General features: G+C 45.0%; 2 protein-coding genes across 3 annotated transcripts in view; one reads left to right on the top strand and one right to left on the bottom strand.

Annotated features, from left to right (window-relative positions):
- The window catches only part of LOC134572045 (nucleoside diphosphate kinase A), a 151,494-nt gene that overhangs the window by 55,509 nt on the left and 77,571 nt on the right, over positions 1-18,414 (top strand). The gene's annotated exons all lie outside the window — the stretch shown is intronic.
- Positions 2,110-18,414, bottom strand: part of TAOK2 (TAO kinase 2) — a 31,036-nt gene continuing 14,731 nt past the window's right edge. Inside the window, exons 4-20 of one of the 2 annotated variants that reach the window (XM_063430828.1) lie at positions 18,271-18,372; positions 16,421-16,466; positions 16,116-16,212; positions 15,771-15,884; positions 15,494-15,585; positions 14,951-15,044; positions 13,966-14,047; positions 13,070-13,237; positions 12,486-12,692; positions 12,275-12,403; positions 11,763-11,999; positions 11,288-11,416; positions 10,900-11,103; positions 10,565-10,804; positions 5,543-5,755; positions 3,663-3,845; positions 2,110-3,532 (exon numbers count right to left, since the gene is read on the bottom strand). In XM_063430828.1, the coding sequence (XP_063286898.1) occupies positions 2,993-3,532; positions 3,663-3,845; positions 5,543-5,755; positions 10,565-10,804; positions 10,900-11,103; positions 11,288-11,416; positions 11,763-11,999; positions 12,275-12,403; positions 12,486-12,692; positions 13,070-13,237; positions 13,966-14,047; positions 14,951-15,044; positions 15,494-15,585; positions 15,771-15,884; positions 16,116-16,212; positions 16,421-16,466; positions 18,271-18,372 (2,877 nt within the window). In that variant the 3' untranslated portion in view covers positions 2,110-2,992. Of the gene's footprint in view, positions 3,533-3,662; positions 3,846-5,542; positions 5,756-7,723; positions 10,805-10,899; positions 11,104-11,287; positions 11,417-11,762; positions 12,000-12,274; positions 12,404-12,485; positions 12,693-13,069; positions 13,238-13,965; positions 14,048-14,950; positions 15,045-15,493; positions 15,586-15,770; positions 15,885-16,115; positions 16,213-16,420; positions 16,467-18,270; positions 18,373-18,414 lie in introns of those variants that run through there. The other variant, XM_063430827.1, reaches the window with a different exon arrangement.

Raw genomic sequence — 18,414 nt, 5'->3', positions numbered from 1 at the left:
GGCCCCTGTTGGTTGCTTCCCATTGTACAGAGGCAATCTGCTGTGCAATAAAAAGGGACTGGCTCGCACCTACCATGACAGTGTTTTATTCAAAGTGGCAAGTAAATTATACGCAGTGGGATGTTATCGTTGTACCAGAGGCCAGAAAGGTAATTTGCATATAATGCCATGTCTATGCCTTCTCAGAAAGCAAGGGAGCTTTTATTAAATAAAAAGTGACCATGACATGTAGTTACAATCGGTATCCTCCACAACACCCTCTGGTTTAGTTTTCTCTCTATACATCCACCGGCTTCCTGTTACCGCTACACATGTAACCCATTACCTGTGCTGCCTTACATGACTCCTCTACTGAATGTACCCTGCTGGCCCTCTTCTTACAGGGCTGTGACAAAATCTCTGCCTCACAGGTCACGTCTCCACTTCCTTCACTAAGCTGCTCCTACTTCTGTCGACCTCAGCTTCCGTTTTCTTGGGATGTTGGCTATTTCCAAATGGGTTGATTTTGTACTTTGAATTTAATCCTGTGACCCTAGAAATGGCTCTTTATGTATAGCTGGAAGTAAATAGACCACAAAATCTAAACCTAATCGCAGATTAGAACACAAGCTGCCATTTCTCTAGCTAACAGGGCAGATTATAAAATAGTATACTCCGTAAATGCTGACGAGTTAAACTTTTCCCGGGCGTTTTAATAATCCATTGTCTACAAGCTGCATTAGACATTACACGCTACCGGAAAGCTTGGGCGCAGGCAGGGATATATAAATTTGAGACCTGGTTTCCATGGAGACAGTGGTTGCTAGGACACAAGAAGCCTGTACCAGTCACTATGAATAGCAGTGATTAGGGAATTTTTTTGGTCTGCCAATAACTAGGGGCCCCAAGGCTGGCCACCATTGACATGCGCAGCTCAAATTGGTGCCAGGCGTGTCACTCCATGACCGGTGGAGTGAAACAGACGCCAGGTGCAGCCACCTAGGATCTGACCATTGTGATGGACACCTGGCACAGCACGGTATGCCCCACACAGCCTGATGAACCCCAGACACTGCACGCTATGCCCCACACAGCCTGATGAACCCCAGACACTGCACGCTATGCCCCACACAGCCTGATGAACCCCAGACACTGCACGCTATGCCCCACACAGCCTGATGAACCCCAGACACTGCACGCTATGCCCCACACAGCCTGATGAACCCCAGACACTGCACGCTATGCCCCACACAGCCTGATGAACCCCAGACACTGCACGCTATGCCCCACACAGCCTGATGAACCCCAGACACTGCACGCTATGCCCCACACAGCCTGATGAACCCCAGACACTGCACGCTATGCCCCACACAGCCTGATGAACCCCAGACACTGCACGCTATGCCCCACACAGCCTGATGAACCCCAGACACTGCACGCTATGCCCCACACAGCCTGATGAACCCCAGACACTGCACGCTATGCCCCACACAGCCTGATGAACCCCAGACACTGCACGCTATGCCCCACACAGCCTGATGAACCCCAGACACTGCACGCTATGCCCCACACAGCCTGATGAACCCCAGACACTGCACGCTATGCCCCACACAGCCTGATGAACCCCAGACACTGCACGCTATGCCCCACACAGCCTGATGAACCCCAGACACTGCACAATATAACCCAACTAACACCATGCACACCACGGTATGCCCAACACAGCCCGATGAACCCCAGAAACCGCACGGTATGCCCAACACAGCCCGATGGAAACCAGGAAAGGAACCCTAAAAAACTTAAGCAACATTTGGAACTTCACTTAAAGCCATCGGTGATCATCAGCCTGAGCCATTACAGGATAGCTGGTGATGTGACCTTCGTTCTAAATGTACTCAAGTCTTCCTGATCCATAGGTAAACTGTAACCAGAGTGACACGCCAGTCACGGATTTACTGTCACTTTCTTAGAGGCTCTGCCTGTACAGAGGCTATGATCTTCCACAGACCACTATTTACAGACAGACAGGCAAAACATTCAAATGGAGAGGGGTTCACATGGTTGTTGTACAATTCTGCAAAATATGTTAGCACCGCCAGCAGCATCTAAATAAAAATAACACATCTGTAATCCAGTTTAATCCTTTAATATCCAACATTTTCCAAGTACTGTAAAGTCTCTGATCTCCACGGGTCTGCAGCAAACTGAACAATGTCCAATTTACCTCTTTTTCAAAAATAAGAAAAAAAAATAAAAAAATGTTGGCCCACGGCCCCTGGATGTCCCCCAAGGGGATATTGAGTAGTTTGAATTTTTTTTTAATACATTCCTTAATAGTTTGTCATATATTTTTTTTTATTTTTTTCTTATCTATTTAAAAAAAAAAAAAAAGGGAAATTTTAGTTCATTCTCCCAGCCTCACACACTCACAATACACACACACACAGACTCACAACTGTCCATAAGAAAACCCAGTGACAACATCATTAAAATAATACAGCACTTAACATATAATAAAAGGGATAAAAAAAAAAATAATATATATTTATATGTATTTAACCAAATCAAGGGACAGAAGTGCAAGTGCATTTGAATTGTACTGCTGCCATTGAAATGAGTTAAATCCTCTAGCAGACCAAAAATCTTTACAAATAACAAAAAAATTTAGTGAGGAGTAGGGGAAAGTAATTATATACAGAAGGATCATAACCCAGCGTTGGCAGGATACGGGTGAGGGAATAATAAGAATTAACAAAAAAAGAAAATGCATCAGCCTCTTGAATGCAATAAGGAATCCCCAGCATACAAAAGGTCAAATGCAGTTTTGGTGCAATAAAACAAAAGAGGAGAAAAAAAAATGTTTAAGAGGGGTTGGGGTTTGAAGACAACACCCTAAAAGTCTGGATATTAGCGGGTATGACCAAGAGATCAAAAGTATGCAGACAGCAAGATGGCCCCCTCCCCATGTCTGGCATTTAATAGGAGCTCCCTTTGGCTGTGGAGGAGCAGTGGCTTAGGAATAGGACAGATGAGAGCCATTGGAAAGTTGGGAGGTGACGCTGGTGCTGCGGCTCAAACCAGCTTCAGCTGGACCCCCTGACGCTCCTCTCCGCAGGGGCTGTGGGCTATTGCGAAGCAGCAGGAGACCTGCACGACCGCCCGATGAAGAGGAAGATGGGGAGGCAGAAGATGATGAAGAAGAAGAGGAGGAGGGCATGGCGGAGGATGATGAGCCCGGTGGGTGCAAGCTCCAAGACGAGGAAGGGGGAGCCAGCAAGGTAGGCTGTCGCCAGAGTTGAGGGGCACCCGTGTTCTGCACCCCATGACTCCAATGTGAGCCACTGCGAGGAACAGGTCGGGAAGGCCATCCGGGCGGAGGAGCAGGGTAACCCTGGTTGAAGGCTTCGGCAGGAATTCCAGTCAGTGCCATGTTGCTGAATCCTAGTCGCATGCTCTCTGAGTCAAAGGCTTCAATTTCACGGGCTTGTCGCTCTAGGAGGCTCCGAATCCGTTCGGAGCGTTCGCTCTGCAGGGACAGCATCTCCTCTTCTATCTGTGGGGACAATTGAGACTAGTATTGTTATGGATCAAGTAATCCCATGCCCAGCTTCAGAGCAAACTGTAGGACAGGACGTCACAATGCCAACACATTGCCTGTTTCTGATTAGCTCTGGCATACTCACCCTTTGTTCCAGCAACGCCCGGCGGATTGACACGCGCTGCTCCAACTCCTTGATCTCACGTTCATGCTGGGCTTCTGTGTGAATTTTGATCTTACTCTGATAAGCATTTAGAAGCTCCAGCTCTTTCTGCAGCTGGATCCGCAGCTCTTGGTACTCAGACTCCTGGGTCTCATCCAGACGCAACTAAACGCAATAGAAGGGCGAGATATCACAATATTAACACTCACAATGGCAGTAACACTAAAAAATACAGTTTAATAATCCACTCACAATCATTAAACAAAAAAACAGCAATGCTTCAATGTTTGCTCCCTTTATAAAAATACTTTTCAAGGTTAAATATTTCACTTAACATGCAGTGTCAAAACAAAATTATTCCTATTTTATTTTTTAAATCCCAAGCGATCTGCATTTTACAATAAACCATTAGTCTAATCTTATCTGCACTCTCTTCTCACTCCGCATTTTACCTTCAAGATCTATTTCGATTGGCTGAATGTTTTGCTTTTTTAACCAATAGTCTAGCTCGACTTGCCACTACCTCTCAAATGTAGTGAAAGAGCCATGTCTCACAACAAAATAGTCTGATGACAGTCTGTGAAATCTTTATTGCCCCATTCTTAGTGCCATTGCACGTGGAAGGCTTGCTTCCCCATGGAGCCGACAAAGGCAGCGTTACTATGCACATTACTCTGGGTGTGTAGTATTGGCGGCAGGGGATGGATTACTATGGGTGTGTAGTATTGGCAGCAGGGGATGGATTACTATGGGTGTGTAGTATTGGCAGCAGGGGATGGATTACTATGGGTGTGTAGTATTGGCAGCAGGGGATGGATTACTATGGGTGTGTAGTATTGGCGGCAGGGGAGGGATTACTATGGGTGCGTAGTATTGGCGGCAGGGGATGGATTACTATGGGTGTGTAGTATTGGCGGCAGGGGAGGGATTACTATGGGTGTGTAGTATTAGCGTCAGGGGAGGGATTACTCTGGGTGTGTAGTATTGGCGGCAGGGGATGGATTACTCTGGGTGTGTAGTATTGGCGGCAGGGGATGGATTACTCTGGGTGTGTAGTATTGGCGGCAGGGGATGGATTACTATGGGTGTGTAGTATTGGCGGCAGGGGAGGGATTACTATGGGTGCGTAGTATTGGCGGCAGGGGATGGATTACTATGGGTGCGTAGTATTGGAGGCAGGGGAGGGATTACTATGGGTGTGTAGTATTGGCGGCAGGGGATGGATTACTATGGGTGCGTAGTATTGGAGGCAGGGGGTGGATTACTATGGGTGTGTAGTATTGGCGGCAGGGGATGGATTACTATGGGTGTGTAGTATTAGCGGCAGGGTATGAATTACTATGGGTGTGTAGTATTAGCGGCAGGGGAGGGATTACTCTGGGTGTGTAGTATTGGCGGCAGGGGATGGATTACTATGGTTGTGTAGTATTAGCGGCAGGGGAGGGATTACTCTGGGTGTGTAGTATTAGCGGCAGGGGATGGATTACTCTGGGTGTGTAGTATTAGCGGCAGGGGATGGATTACTATGGGTGTGTAGTATTGGCGGCATGGGATGGATTACTATGGGTGCATAGTATTGGCGGCAGGGGATGGATTACTCTGGGTGTGTAGTATTGGCGGGAGGGGATGGATTACTATGGGTGTGTAGTATTGGCGGCAGGGGATGGATTACTATGGGTGTGTAGTATTAGCGGCAGGGTATGAATTACTATGGGTGTGTAGTATTAGCGGCAGGGATTAAACAGATAGCACTGCTTAGTATTTGTGTAAGACGTGACTATGATAGAATTGCCTACTCTGAAGTTTGAGGGTGGGTTGCTGCCACTTGTCAGTTATTGTGACAGGGAAAAGGGGTAACGTACAGCTTGTGTGGACAGCATCTCGTTTATACTGTGGTCATATTGTTCAGCCAGGATCGCCAGCTTGCGAGTCTGTTCATCCTTCAGTCTTTTCAGGATACTTTTATGCTCACTCTTGGGTGTAGTCTCCAGTAAATGGTTGCGCAGAGCCTTATATTGTCGCGTCTGGATCTTACAAGTGTCCTGAAACTGGCGCTTTATCTGCAGCTCCTTGGACTGAAGGTAGGAAGGAAAAAGGAAGAGGAAGCAAAATCAAATCGGAAGGGATCAAAGTGGGAAGAGAGAGGATTAGGTGACATGAAACCGCAGGAAGGAAAACCGTTGGTAAAGGAAAGAAGATACAAAATGAAAGAAAGGATAGCCGCGGGTGAAAAATACAAGATGAAGCAGCAGAAAGGACCATGCAGATGAAGTGTTGGGTAAGAAAACAAAACCATAAAGCAAAACAGGTGAATGAGAAAGGATTGAGAGGGGAGGAAAAAGAAGAAAGTGAATCAAATATGTACACTTTAATAACAGCCTGTGTGCACACTAATTCCATCTGTACACATAAACCCCCTCCACATTTACACATTACAAGCCCAACTGTGCACATGTATATCCTGCCCCACAATACCACTGGCCTGTGTGTGTGTATCCCTTTATCTGTACGAATTACCATCAGCCAACACATAGCCCCTTTATCCGTACACATTACCACCAGTCCATGTACACATAGCCCCTTTACCCGTACACATTACCACCAGTCCATGTACACATAGCCCCTTTACCCGTACACATTACCACCAGTCCATGTACACATAGCCCCTTTATCCGTACACATTACCACCAGTCCATGTACACATAGCCCCTTTACCCGTACACATTACCACCAGTCCATGTACACATAGCCCCTTTACCCGTACACATTACCACCAGTCCATGTACACATAGCCCCTTTATCCGTACACATTACCACCAGTCCATGTACACATAGCCCCTTTACCCGTACACATTACCACCAGTCCATGTACACATAGCCCCTTTATCCGTACACATTACCACCAGTCCATGTACACAACCCTTTACCCATATACACTACCACCAACCAATGTACACATAGCCCCTTTATCCGTACACATTACCACCAGTCCATGTACACATAACCCTTTACCCATATACACTACCACCAACCAATGTACACATAACCCTTTACCCGTACACATAGCCAATTGCCAGTGTGTATACTCAAAGTAAACATTATAGATGTCCCACATGTATACCACACTATTTGAACACATTACACCAAACTCACATACACAATTTGTGTATACTCTTCTACCTTTACACAACACCAGGACATCTACAAACCATGTATTGTCTATCTGCACATACTCCAATATCTGTACAAATGATTAGCCCTTGTTTGTATGTGTACCTCTATCTGTACATATTACACTGGCCTTAGTGAGTGCTTACCTTTCTGTACACATTTTCCCTGTTCTCAGGGTGTGTGTATATCCCTATCTGTACATTCCACTGACCCCAAGTTGTATGTACCCACCTTTACCAGTACACATTCTCAGGTGTGCACATACCTCTGTATCTGTACACACACCTCTATCTGTACATATCAGGTGTGCATATACCTCTGTATCTGTACACACACCTCTATCTGTACATATCAGGTGTGCATATACCTCTTTATCTGTACACACACCTCTATCTGTACACATCAGGTGTGCACATACCTCTGTGTCCCTGAATATGTATACCCTTTAAATGTGCAAACTCCTTGCTAGTATTTATGTTTATCTGTACTCCCCTGCATGCTAGTAGAAGTCTCTCCTGTAATCGCGCATTAGGGCAAGACTTCCCTACGATTGTATCCAAGTATTTGACCACGACCCAGTGTGCACACATATCCGTTAACAAGCAAACAGAATGCTTGGTACAGTCACAACATGTAACACAGCACCTTGCAATAGGGCACTGGTTACGTGGCAGGAGGCATAGGTCCCCAACGATACCAAGCTCCCCTCCCCCATTAGCCATACTCCTCAATTTCCCAGTCAGCTCTGGCTGTGTTACACTGCACCATTAACCAGTTCCTTGCTCACGAGAGACCGCCTTGTGTGATTTCCCAGCCCACATTCCCAGACAGATGGTGATAAAATATAAAGAAATGAAAGACACTTCGATGAGTTGAAAATCCAGCAACACATTTATTACAAAATCAACAAAAAAACAAAACAAAACACAAAGAGGACACAAAAAAAAAAAAAAAAGAATCTTTACACTGAGGGGAAAAAAAAAAACGAACAAAAAATATGGACAGAATTATATATACATATTTATGAAATGTTAAATAAATAGATTTAACACCTTAGCTGCCTTTGGTGTCTCTCCCTCTAGCAGCAAAAGGGTTAATTAAATATATATATTTTATGTATATAAAGTACAGAATTGTTAGCAGGTATTACTTTTACGTAATCGTTTTAACAAGGTGCAGGAAGGGAAGAAAATAAATAAAAATATGCACAAAAATCTGGTTAAAAATAAAAAAAAGTGATATACCAAAAAATAAAAATGGTGTTTTGTTTTGTTTTTTGTCTTTGTCCTGAGTGCAGAGGTTTAGGATAGGCTGGTCTCCGGCATAGGAAGAGGTTAATGTGCCTCCCCCATCTAGCAATAAAAATATCTCTCTATAAATATACCTCCAATCTGTAAAGCAACAGAACAGCTGCAATGTAAAGAATAGCCACTGGGTGTCACTAGATACAGAATTAAAGTCCCTGTAGGAGGTCAGGTCTGTTTGATAAGGTAACAGGAAATGTAAGAGAGGAAAAGATTGACTTATGTCATTGTGATTTTCTGAGACCCCCACTCCCATCACTCCCATGTCAGCCTTAAAAAAAAAAAAGCCAAAACAAAAACACAATCATAGAAGTTGAGGGACAGAGTTATAAAGTATCTCAGTTGAAAAACTTTAGTGTATGCAAGGTCGGTCTCTCTCACAGATACACTGCTGTGAAACAGGTCTGTTAGATTTTAATTACAGACCAAGCTTCCACCCGCTCACCTACACTGTTGCTTGAGAACAAGAACTGCAAAACTCACAATAACCACAAGGTGTCACTGCAGACACGGGAATTCTAACAAGTTCTATTCTCAAAACAGAATTTGCAAAGAGATTGGGCCCTTGATACTCTATTAAATAAAGCCATGTTAGACGTGGCAGCACCACAGTAAATAGAGCCAAGTCACAATAGCTCTGTACTATAAGTGATACAGCCACGGAGATCATCTGAAATCACACAGTCTGCCAAAAGAAAGCACAGATATATTACAGTGACACACAAGTTAACAGAACAATAAAGTATATCATGAGACAAAAGCAGCAGTTTATGAAGTTGCATGCGGTGTAATGCCCTGTTCTTAGCGTGGTTTTAGACCTCGGAAATGTTTGTCTACTAGGATAAGAAAGACGCCTTAACCGCTTCTCTGCCTTTGAGACCAGCACAAACCAAATATGAAAAACAGAAAAAACAAAACAAAAACCCTTCAAGGTCAACTCAGTGGTATGATCCATAGAACTGCCCTAACATATTGTCTCTCTTCAGGCCACGCCTGTGTAATGGTTCAATAAATTGGGTTAAAACCACAGATTGCTTCTACCCAGGTAAAGTGGTATGATCCACTGGATTGGCCTGGCAACTGTCACTTATTAGGCCACCCCAGTGGTATGGTCCATTAGACTGCTCTAACACAACTGTATCTTGTTCGATCAACCAGCGGTATGGTCCATCAAATTTTCTTAAAATTAATGCATCACATTAGGTCATCCCAGTGACATGGCCTACAGGGCTGCTCTAACATGACAATTTATCTTCTAAGGCACTTTATGGTTTTAGAAAGGGGGACAAGTCTGGAAAAAGTGCCTCATCTCCATGGGATTTGTGGGTTTGATCTCCTTACAGTGCTCTGCCTGATCATTGACCTGCCTATCAGTGGGCCATGCTGCACCCTCCGCTTCAATTCTTCTCTTCTACGCTCCGCTCTACTCTGCAGCTTCGGGATTCGGCTTGGTTTTTCCACCCTTAACAGTTTTAACCTCTCCAAGTACTGGAGAACCATAGGAGGCAGAACGCCACACAGTCTCCTAACCCCCTGCGCCAGGCTATCATTTAATGCTTTGGTCAGTAGTTTGGGTGTCCTCACTAGGCTATTCCACAAGGTTTTTCCACTGCCAGTCTGAAAGTTCCTTGCAAGAACAGGGATACGGCTGCGGTACCCACCCTTGTACGTTTTGGGGAAAAGGTAAAACAGACCACCTTCGCCAGCAGCCCCACAGCGCTGCAGGACTCTAAAAAGTGGTCGAGGCAAGCGAAGTAGCGCTCTGAGCCACAGTTTGCGCCCTCTCTTTGGCCAGTCCTTTAACCATTGGCCTGTCTGTTTACCCAGAGAGCCAGCCAACAGAAACAGGGAGAGGAAGATTCCTGGTGAGGTGAACACCCCCACTGCTATAGCCAGAACTGGCACATAATATAACCGTAGACGGTAGCTCAGAGCTAGTGCAGCCAGTGCGCCTGAGCTCTGCGTTACCAACAGAAAGGAAATGGGGCTTAGAGCCAACACCCAGCGCAGAAAGATGTAGCCACACAGTAGACTGGCCCCCAGAGTCTCCAGGGCAATTAAAGCAGAGTCCAAAAGGGGCCCAGGCCTCCAAAGTGTGAGTAGGGCCATCAGAAGGGGTAACAAAGACCAGGGGCAGGAAGGGCGTGTGGCTGCCAGTAGAGTGAGCACAGCACAAATGGCATGGCTAGGCAGGGAGGAGGAGACTGCTGATGGTGGCAGACGGGGAGGGGCAGCTGGCTCTGATACCCACTCTGAAGTCAACTCAAAGTAAGGCACATCTGAATCTGGGCAGCCATCAGCCTCAGTGCGTTCTGGGGTTATCCCCGAATCCACTGGCTCTTCATCCTCAGAGCTGCAGAGGCTGAAGCGATCTCCCTCTCCCCCCTCATCATCCTCCCCGGGCCTTACTTTCAGGCTTTTAGGTTGCTGTCGAACCTCTGCGGCGTGCTTCTGCCGCAGCTCCTGCTCGCGACGCTTGTTATACTCCAACTGGTTGCCCAGTTCCGTCTGGTGCTGGAGGCGAATTAACTCGCTTCGTGTGTGCTGCAAAAGCTGCAAGTGGCGGAATTCTAACTCTTGAGTGCATTCATGCTGCCGCAGGAGCATAGCACATTCTAAATCACGTTGTGTCTGTTTCTTGTTCAGCTCCTGCAGGACAAGAAAGGGGGAGAAACATAAATAGAGATTTTCTTCCAGTAAAACGCAAACACACAAGATCTCCTTGGTAGTCACATAGCCCTTACCTCTCGCAAGAGATCTTGGTCAAGGTTGTGCCGTGCCAGCAGCATCTTCCTCTTGTACTGCCGACACTGCAGCTCGAAGTATTGGCGCTGCCGGCGGAGCAGATTGGCCTCTTCCTCGGCCTGGTAGTGTTGCATGCTTTCCTTCTGGCGGAGCAGCCACTCCTGCTTTTCACGTTTTGGTGTGCTCTGGTTCTCCTGCAGTTCCTAAGATAAGATAATAAAGAACAATGTAAGCAAGGGAACTTACCCTGCACAGTTATCCAGAGCAGGGAAGGACCTCCTCGCTCAACACTGCTCGGTGCTGGCCTGACAGGGAATGGCATTTTAACAAGCACATGGCCTCCACTAATTCACTGGCGCATGGTACAGCTCCAGCTATGCAGCTCACCTCTTTAAGCTGCTCCTTGCGGATCTTGTACTGACGCTTTTGGCTTTCCAGGAGGTTAGTCAGCTCCTTCTTCTGTTGCCCCAAAATATGTTGCTGGAACTTTTTCTCCTCGGTCATTGCTGCTTTAGCCTGTGGGAGGTAAGAACAGGTCACCCAGGATAACTGCAATGATTGCACTAAACACACACACACGTAGAATTGTGAAGACGAATGTTATAAGCGTGATATGGTGTGACCTATCTGTACTCACCAAAGGCATCATATACATCGTTTTGTTCATCTACCTTCATCCCACCCTTTTAAATCTATATGAATATTATACTAATAGTATGCCCAGTAATGGTGTACCTTCAAGGAATGCATTGGGCATACCCCTTATACTAAAAAGTAATATCCATATTATCTCTCCATCAGTCCCTCAAACTTACGGCACCATTTAAAACATCCTACTCCTCTGCCTACAGAAACACTGTACCTCTTTCTCAAATATGGCCTGGTGTTTCTTGGAGAGCTTATCTGTCTCAGCAGAGAAGTTGCTCCTATGGGCCTCCAGCTCTTTGTCCAGACGCTGTTGGTGCTCATCAAGTTCGGATTTCAATTTGTTCTCTAGAGCCATCAGCTGCTTCTGGTGCTGCCGTCGCATGCGTTTATATCCTGACATCTGTTCCCGGAGAGCAGAGTCCTGTTCGTGTTCCTGAATCTGACGGGTCACCTGAAGTAAAGCAAGCAGTGATGAAGTAAAGCATAAGCGGTACCACAAAGGAAAGGCATGAGCATAGTTTGAAAGCGGGTGTATAACAAGAGGTGCAAAATCCAGAATTGGCAAATAACCTGATGGCAGAGACACAGGAACTTATTCAGTGAACCAAAACAAAAATCGATCTTACAGTTACGGAGAAATTAAAAGCAAGCAGTTGAACACAAATAAACTGGAAGAGATATAAACTAGAGATATAAACTTTGATGGTGAAGTGTGCAACTGCTTACCAGTGAGGCCGTACGGATAGTGGCAAAGTGGTCCCGATTGCGGCAGTAAGCACGTCTACGAGCTGCAGAGGATGATTGCTGGGCCTCCATCTCTGGCTGGTAAGGATCGTCATATATATTTTCATGTGCCTAGAAAGATAAAGGATTTTAGCAGCCAGACACTATTCAGCTCTGTGTTTAAAGATACTGCAAAGACACCAAATAAACCTACTGGCAGGCGGTGTATTACAGAGCTGTTTGAGGTCACGGTGTGCTCCCCCTCCTGCATCATAGCCATTTCTCCGCTGTCATCAGAGGCATCCGCCAGACTGTTGACGGAGCTGCTTTGACTGCTGGCACTGATGGACATGCTGGGCACGGACTGGCTGCTCTCCATGCTGGTTATAGTGCCCGTGCAATGAAGGAACTGCTCAGACTCCTGAGAATCACATAATCCACTCAATTTTCTACTCAATATGGTAAATGGTAAGACAACCTGCAGTTACGCTGTCCATTAATCCCAACCAATCACCTCACACAACGTCCCCAAAAACCACCTCTGCATCACAAGCAATTCTCCAGATACCCCACCAACCTTCGCTGCAGAAGAAAGCTCTACCTGGAATAGCCAACTGTATTATGGCATTACATCTTGCAAAAATACATAAATACTAACAAGAAAATTACAGTCTATGACCCTTAAATGTAACCCAAAGAAATACACTAGCATACAGAGCCATCTCTTTCAAAGCTCGACCATTCCAAAGCTGCTAGCCATCCCAGACCCAGGCCTTCCACCATGACTCTACTCGCTACCTCCTCCTCTTCTGTAGTCTCCGTGTTGGGTCCATTCTGGGTGTCTTGGAAGAGGATTTTCTTCATCTTGCGGTATTGCAGGTTATCCAGCTCCCTCACTGCATCCTTTGTGCGCTGGATAAGCTCCATTATCACGGTTTGAGGACGCTCCCTCTGCAGGAATCGGTGCTGAAGGGATGGGGAAAAAAGCAAACAAACAATGCTTCAAAAACCAAGGCTACAGCAATAGTTTCCAAAACACACATCAATGAAACAAACACTACCCAGGCTCAGCTATTTGTTTCTTTTTTTACCTTCATGAACAGCTTATAAAATATCCCATTTATTTGCAGCCTCACTAGAGAGATATTTGCATGCTTCTGCCGGTTACTAACTTTAATTATTCAATTCCGGCCACCATAACTTCATCGCAATTAGGTTATTATGTGAGGTGGTCATGGATGCCAGCTTACCAGAAAGTGTTAACTGTTAATGGCCATTTTAACCCACCACTCTCCCCTGTACTTTCTATTCCTGATTAAAGCCTCTGACATTGAGAGGAAGTACAGGACAGAGCGATCAGGTGACAGCTTGACGACTTTGGGGTTAAACCATTCATTAACAATTTAACCCCTTTTGGTTAGCCAGTGTAAGGGACCTCCTCGCACAGCAGTCCTTTAATGCGGAAACATAACTCACAAAATTTAAAATGAATGTTTTCAACCAATAACAGCACTGAAACCACTGTATTTGAGGTGGCTTGGGGCACACCAGTCCCACACTGGTTGAAAGGCACCGGCCTGCAGAACACTATACCGTGGCGGCGTCTGATGGCCTTTAGCCCAAACCTAAGTAGCCCAATATGATGCAGTGATAGAGTCCATGGCACAGAGCTCCGGAATTCCGTCTACACACACCTTCAGCAAAATGTCAGAGCTGGGTCTATCTTGGGGGATCTTTTGTAGACAGGAATCCACAAAGTTTCGGAAATATTCAGACCTGAGTGAAAAGCAGAGGACATCACTCAGTGTTTGTTAAGTCTCTGTCTCCTCATTTTGTACACAGGAAATCTCTGTCTCTCTTTCACTAATGGTGCAAAAAAATAAATAAAAAACACTTCTATACTACCAGGTAAAATTAGAAAAGAAAAGATGAATAGCAGTTGATCCAGCTTTATAAAGGTCAGCGAAACTGCAGACCTGGCAATCTCCCTTTAATTTATTAATTAGACCTGTGTTGTTTAAAACACAGAAAACTGTATTCAGGTAACTCACCAAACAAACATTTATAGGTTTATTCACTCAATGAGCTGCTTTGAAATGAAAACCCAAAATGCAAAACCAGACCAAAGTAGATGAACAGGAGAAATCTTATGGCATTTACAGCTCCACTTGGCTACAGAATTTGCCATTCTGTCTTCATCTCATTGTTAATAAAGTTACCGTCCTCAGCTGCTATGTATCTATTAAAGCAGGGGTTCTCAACCTTGTCCTCAAGGACCCCCCTACCAGTCCAGGGTTTAGGGATTACCTGGGTGTGTCTAAGGTGTTTAGAGAAAAAAAACAAAAAAAAAAAAAACACACCTTAGATTCTAAGGTGTTATTTTTCCCTTTTTCTAAACACCTTAGACACACCCAAGTAATCCCCAAATCCTGAACTGGTAGGGGGTCCTGAGGACTGGGTTGAGAACCCCTGTATTAAAGGGAAACCCCTGGAACCCAAGATGCCAAATTCAAGAAACATCTCTTACTGACATCTCTTTTAAAGTTTATTTTCTTCATATTTTTCAATGCATACCTTCCATAATGATTAAAAAAAAAGAGAAGCGTAATAATAAACACAGTAAGTTCCTGGCAAGCGGTGGTTAAACACAGTAATGGCGTTTGCCTGCACAGTACTCACCAGTGATTGGACTGCAGGACGGGAGACTCATTCTGAGCAATGTGATATAAGGCACTCATTGCATTCATGTTAAAGAGAGGTGGTTTCCTCTCCGCTGCATGGGGAAAAGATAGAAATATTAACATTTAACAGTAAGTTGATGGATTCTTGTGTATAGAGTTAAAACGGTGCAAAAGTCAACCGACTGATCACGCTGAAAGCAATCAAAGTGTTATCAAAGTGCTATCAAAAACAAAAGCACCTTTTGTGGCTTGCAGTTTGGAAGTTATTAGTGTGTTTTTGGCTGGATATAAAAACTGTGGGTTCTCTGAAAAGGTAACATACATTCCCAGATTGCAGAGACAATGAGTGCATTTACAAAAGTTCTCTCTTTAGACGGTTTGCCATCCTTAGCAGAACACCACATCAAGAAGCCTGCAATTTTGGATAGAGGATAGCCAGACCACAGGGCGAGAGGCACACCGAGCCCTCATGCTGCCAGTTAGAAAAGGGGAAATTGTGAATACAACCGAACTAATTTAAATACCCAGATTTTGCACTCACCCAGCTCGATACTTGTGATCCCGAGAGACCACACATCCACTTTCCCATCATACTGTCCTTCGTCCATGGCAAGGATTACCTCTGGGGCCATCCTGGATCAACAAGACATACACAGAGAAAATTCTCACACACTGTGGAAACATGCAATACATATATACATACACACACTCCATAATTTTCAGCAAGTAAATATTTATCCCCCGCAAATAGAATTTCATCCCATTATATTGTAACAAGGATAAGTGGGAACATTCTAGGGAGTCAAGAAACTTCTCACCAGTAAGGAGTTCCAACGAATGAGTTTGCTGGAGCGACAATGGAGGCCGAGCCAAAGTCTCCCAGCTTCACCAAGCCTGGCTCCGTGAGGAGGATATTCCCGGCCTTGACATCTCTGTTGAGGAGACCAGAGACAAGATCAGGAAGTCATCAATATGAACATTGATAAAAATCACATGAAAAAAAATTGAGAAATAATGCGGAACAAGACACAAGGAAAGGTTGAGCATGAAATCTTGCCGAAAGGGCAATTTAGAAGATCCCAAGAATTAAGCCAGAAGGTTGTCAACATAAATGGGATCTGTTTGATGAAGAGGAGAAAAGGGACTAATTTCCTGCCTCTTACCGGTGGATCATATTGTGTGCATGGAGATAGGCCAAGCCTTGCAGTGCACCATGGGTTATAGCAGCAATCTCCACCTCCTGCAGGGGTTTCTTGTGCACTGTTCAGAAGATACAAGAGAAGCAGGTTGTTTTTAGCCATTTGCAGAAAGCAAGACAGGAGTATAGCAAGCTGCATTACACCATCTCATTAATTAACCTTCTAGGAATCAAAAGGACAAACAAAGAATTGACTGAAAACCAGCGTTCAGATTCATTTGAAATAAAGCACAATGGGAAGTAGTGGAAAGCGTGGTATGCGACACTCACCCTCCAGGAGGTCGGAAGCAGATCCCAGGCAGTACTCCATCACCAGCTGAGAGTCAGAAAGGAGAGAAGAGGGGAGACTGATTAGCTTGGAGGGTCAGATGACACCAAGGTGCCAGTAGGGGTTCTTGGCCTTTCATGGAGAGAAGTAGATGACAGCCATGGCTAAGGATGAGGGGGTGTTAGGCAGTGACGCGGGCAGCCTGCAGGGGGTTATTGTGATTGCTTTTACTGAAATGCACTGCTCCAACCTCCCACACAAAGCACTCATTGCTCCGCGCTGGCACAAACCAACCATCAGCCCCTGTATGCAGAGCACACACAGACTGCATGTACACCACATACATAACCCGATATTAGCGACACATTATCCTAGCTATACGGATATCATTGCGGATTCTTGTTTCTACCTCTAGGGTACAGAGATAGGTGCAGGTAGCTGCCTGTGACCTATACAATGGGGAACAAGGCATTGCAGAGTAAATACTAAGCGAGGTATTTTATTGGAGCACTCACTGAAGACCAAGTTCAGGTAAATGTACAATTATTAACCTTCCCGAAGAGTACCATGGCAGGCACACAGTTTGCAGATTACAGATCCACTTTAAATGTAGCAAAACGCAGACACTGTATAGGGAGATCACACGACATTCAGCCTTCACAGACTTTACAAAGGCTGATACAAGATTTCTGGGTGGTTTATTAGATCATTTACATGTATTGCTCTTCCAGCCAACAATCAGTACATTGTATTGGTGATAGAAGAAGAGGGAACTTGGTCTGTCCTCCCATTGCATACCAATAAAAGGCTTCTAGTGATATAGAAAGGGTAGTATATACATGGAAAAGCCTTCCAGCAGAAGTAGTAAAGGTTGACAGTAATATAAATAGGTAATAGATACCTGGAATAGCCTTCCAGTGGGTGCAGTAACAGTGATATAGAAAGGGTAGTAGATACCTGGAATGGCCTTCCAGTGGGTGCAGTAACAGTGATATAGAAAGGGTAGTAGATACATGGAATAGCCTTCCAGTGGGAGCAGTAACAGTGATATAGAAAGGGTAGTAGATACATGGAATAGCCTTCCAGTGGGAGCAGTAACAGTGATATAGAAAGGGTAGTAGATACCTGGAAAAGCCTTCCAGTGGGAGCAGTAACAGTGATATAGAAAGGGTAGTAGATACCTGGAATAGCTTTCCAGTAGGAGCAGTAAAGGTTGGCAGAGATATAAATGGGTAGTAGATACCTGGAATAGCCTTCCAGTGGGAGCAGTAACAGTGATATAGAAAGGGTAGTAGATACCTGGAATAGCTTTCCAGTAGGAGCAGTAAAGGTTGGCAGAGATATAAATGGGTAGTAGATACCTGGAATAGCCTTCCAGTGGGAGCAGTAACAGTGATATAGAAAGGGTAGTAGATACCTGGAATGGCCTTCCAGTGGGTGCAGTAACAGTGATATAGAAAGGGTAGTAGATACATGGAATAGCCTTCCAGTGGGAGCAGTAACAGTGATATAGAAAGGGTAGTAGATACCTGGAAAAGCTTTCCAGTAGGAGCAGTAAAGGTTGGCAGAGATATAAATGGGTAGTAGATACCTGGAAAAGCCTTCCAGTGGAAGCAGTAACAGTGATATAGAAATGGTAGTAGATACCTGGAATAGCCTTCCAGTGGAAGCAGTAACAGTGATATAGATAGGGTCGTAGATACATGAAATAGCCTTCCAGTAGTTGCTTTAAAGGCTAACTGAAAGGACTATGTGTACAATAGGAATAACATGGAACTGAATCCAGCTAGGGGTCTGGTGTTTCCAATTGACACAGACAGGGAGCTCAGATCAAGGGCCATAAAGTACTCACCCAGGCAGTGTGCTCCCTCAGGTAACATCCTTTATATTCTATAGTGTTCGGGTGTCTGAGTTTCTGTAGAAATTTCACCTCTTTTATGATATCCTGCCATTTCTGAAGGTTGAAGAGAAGCAGAAAGCGTGTTCAGAAAACATA

The sequence above is a fragment of the Pelobates fuscus genome, chromosome 8 (assembly GCF_036172605.1).
Source record: "Pelobates fuscus isolate aPelFus1 chromosome 8, aPelFus1.pri, whole genome shotgun sequence".
In the NCBI taxonomy this organism is placed as follows: Eukaryota; Metazoa; Chordata; class Amphibia; order Anura; family Pelobatidae; genus Pelobates; species Pelobates fuscus.
This window is presented reverse-complemented; position numbering and strand designations above follow the sequence as displayed.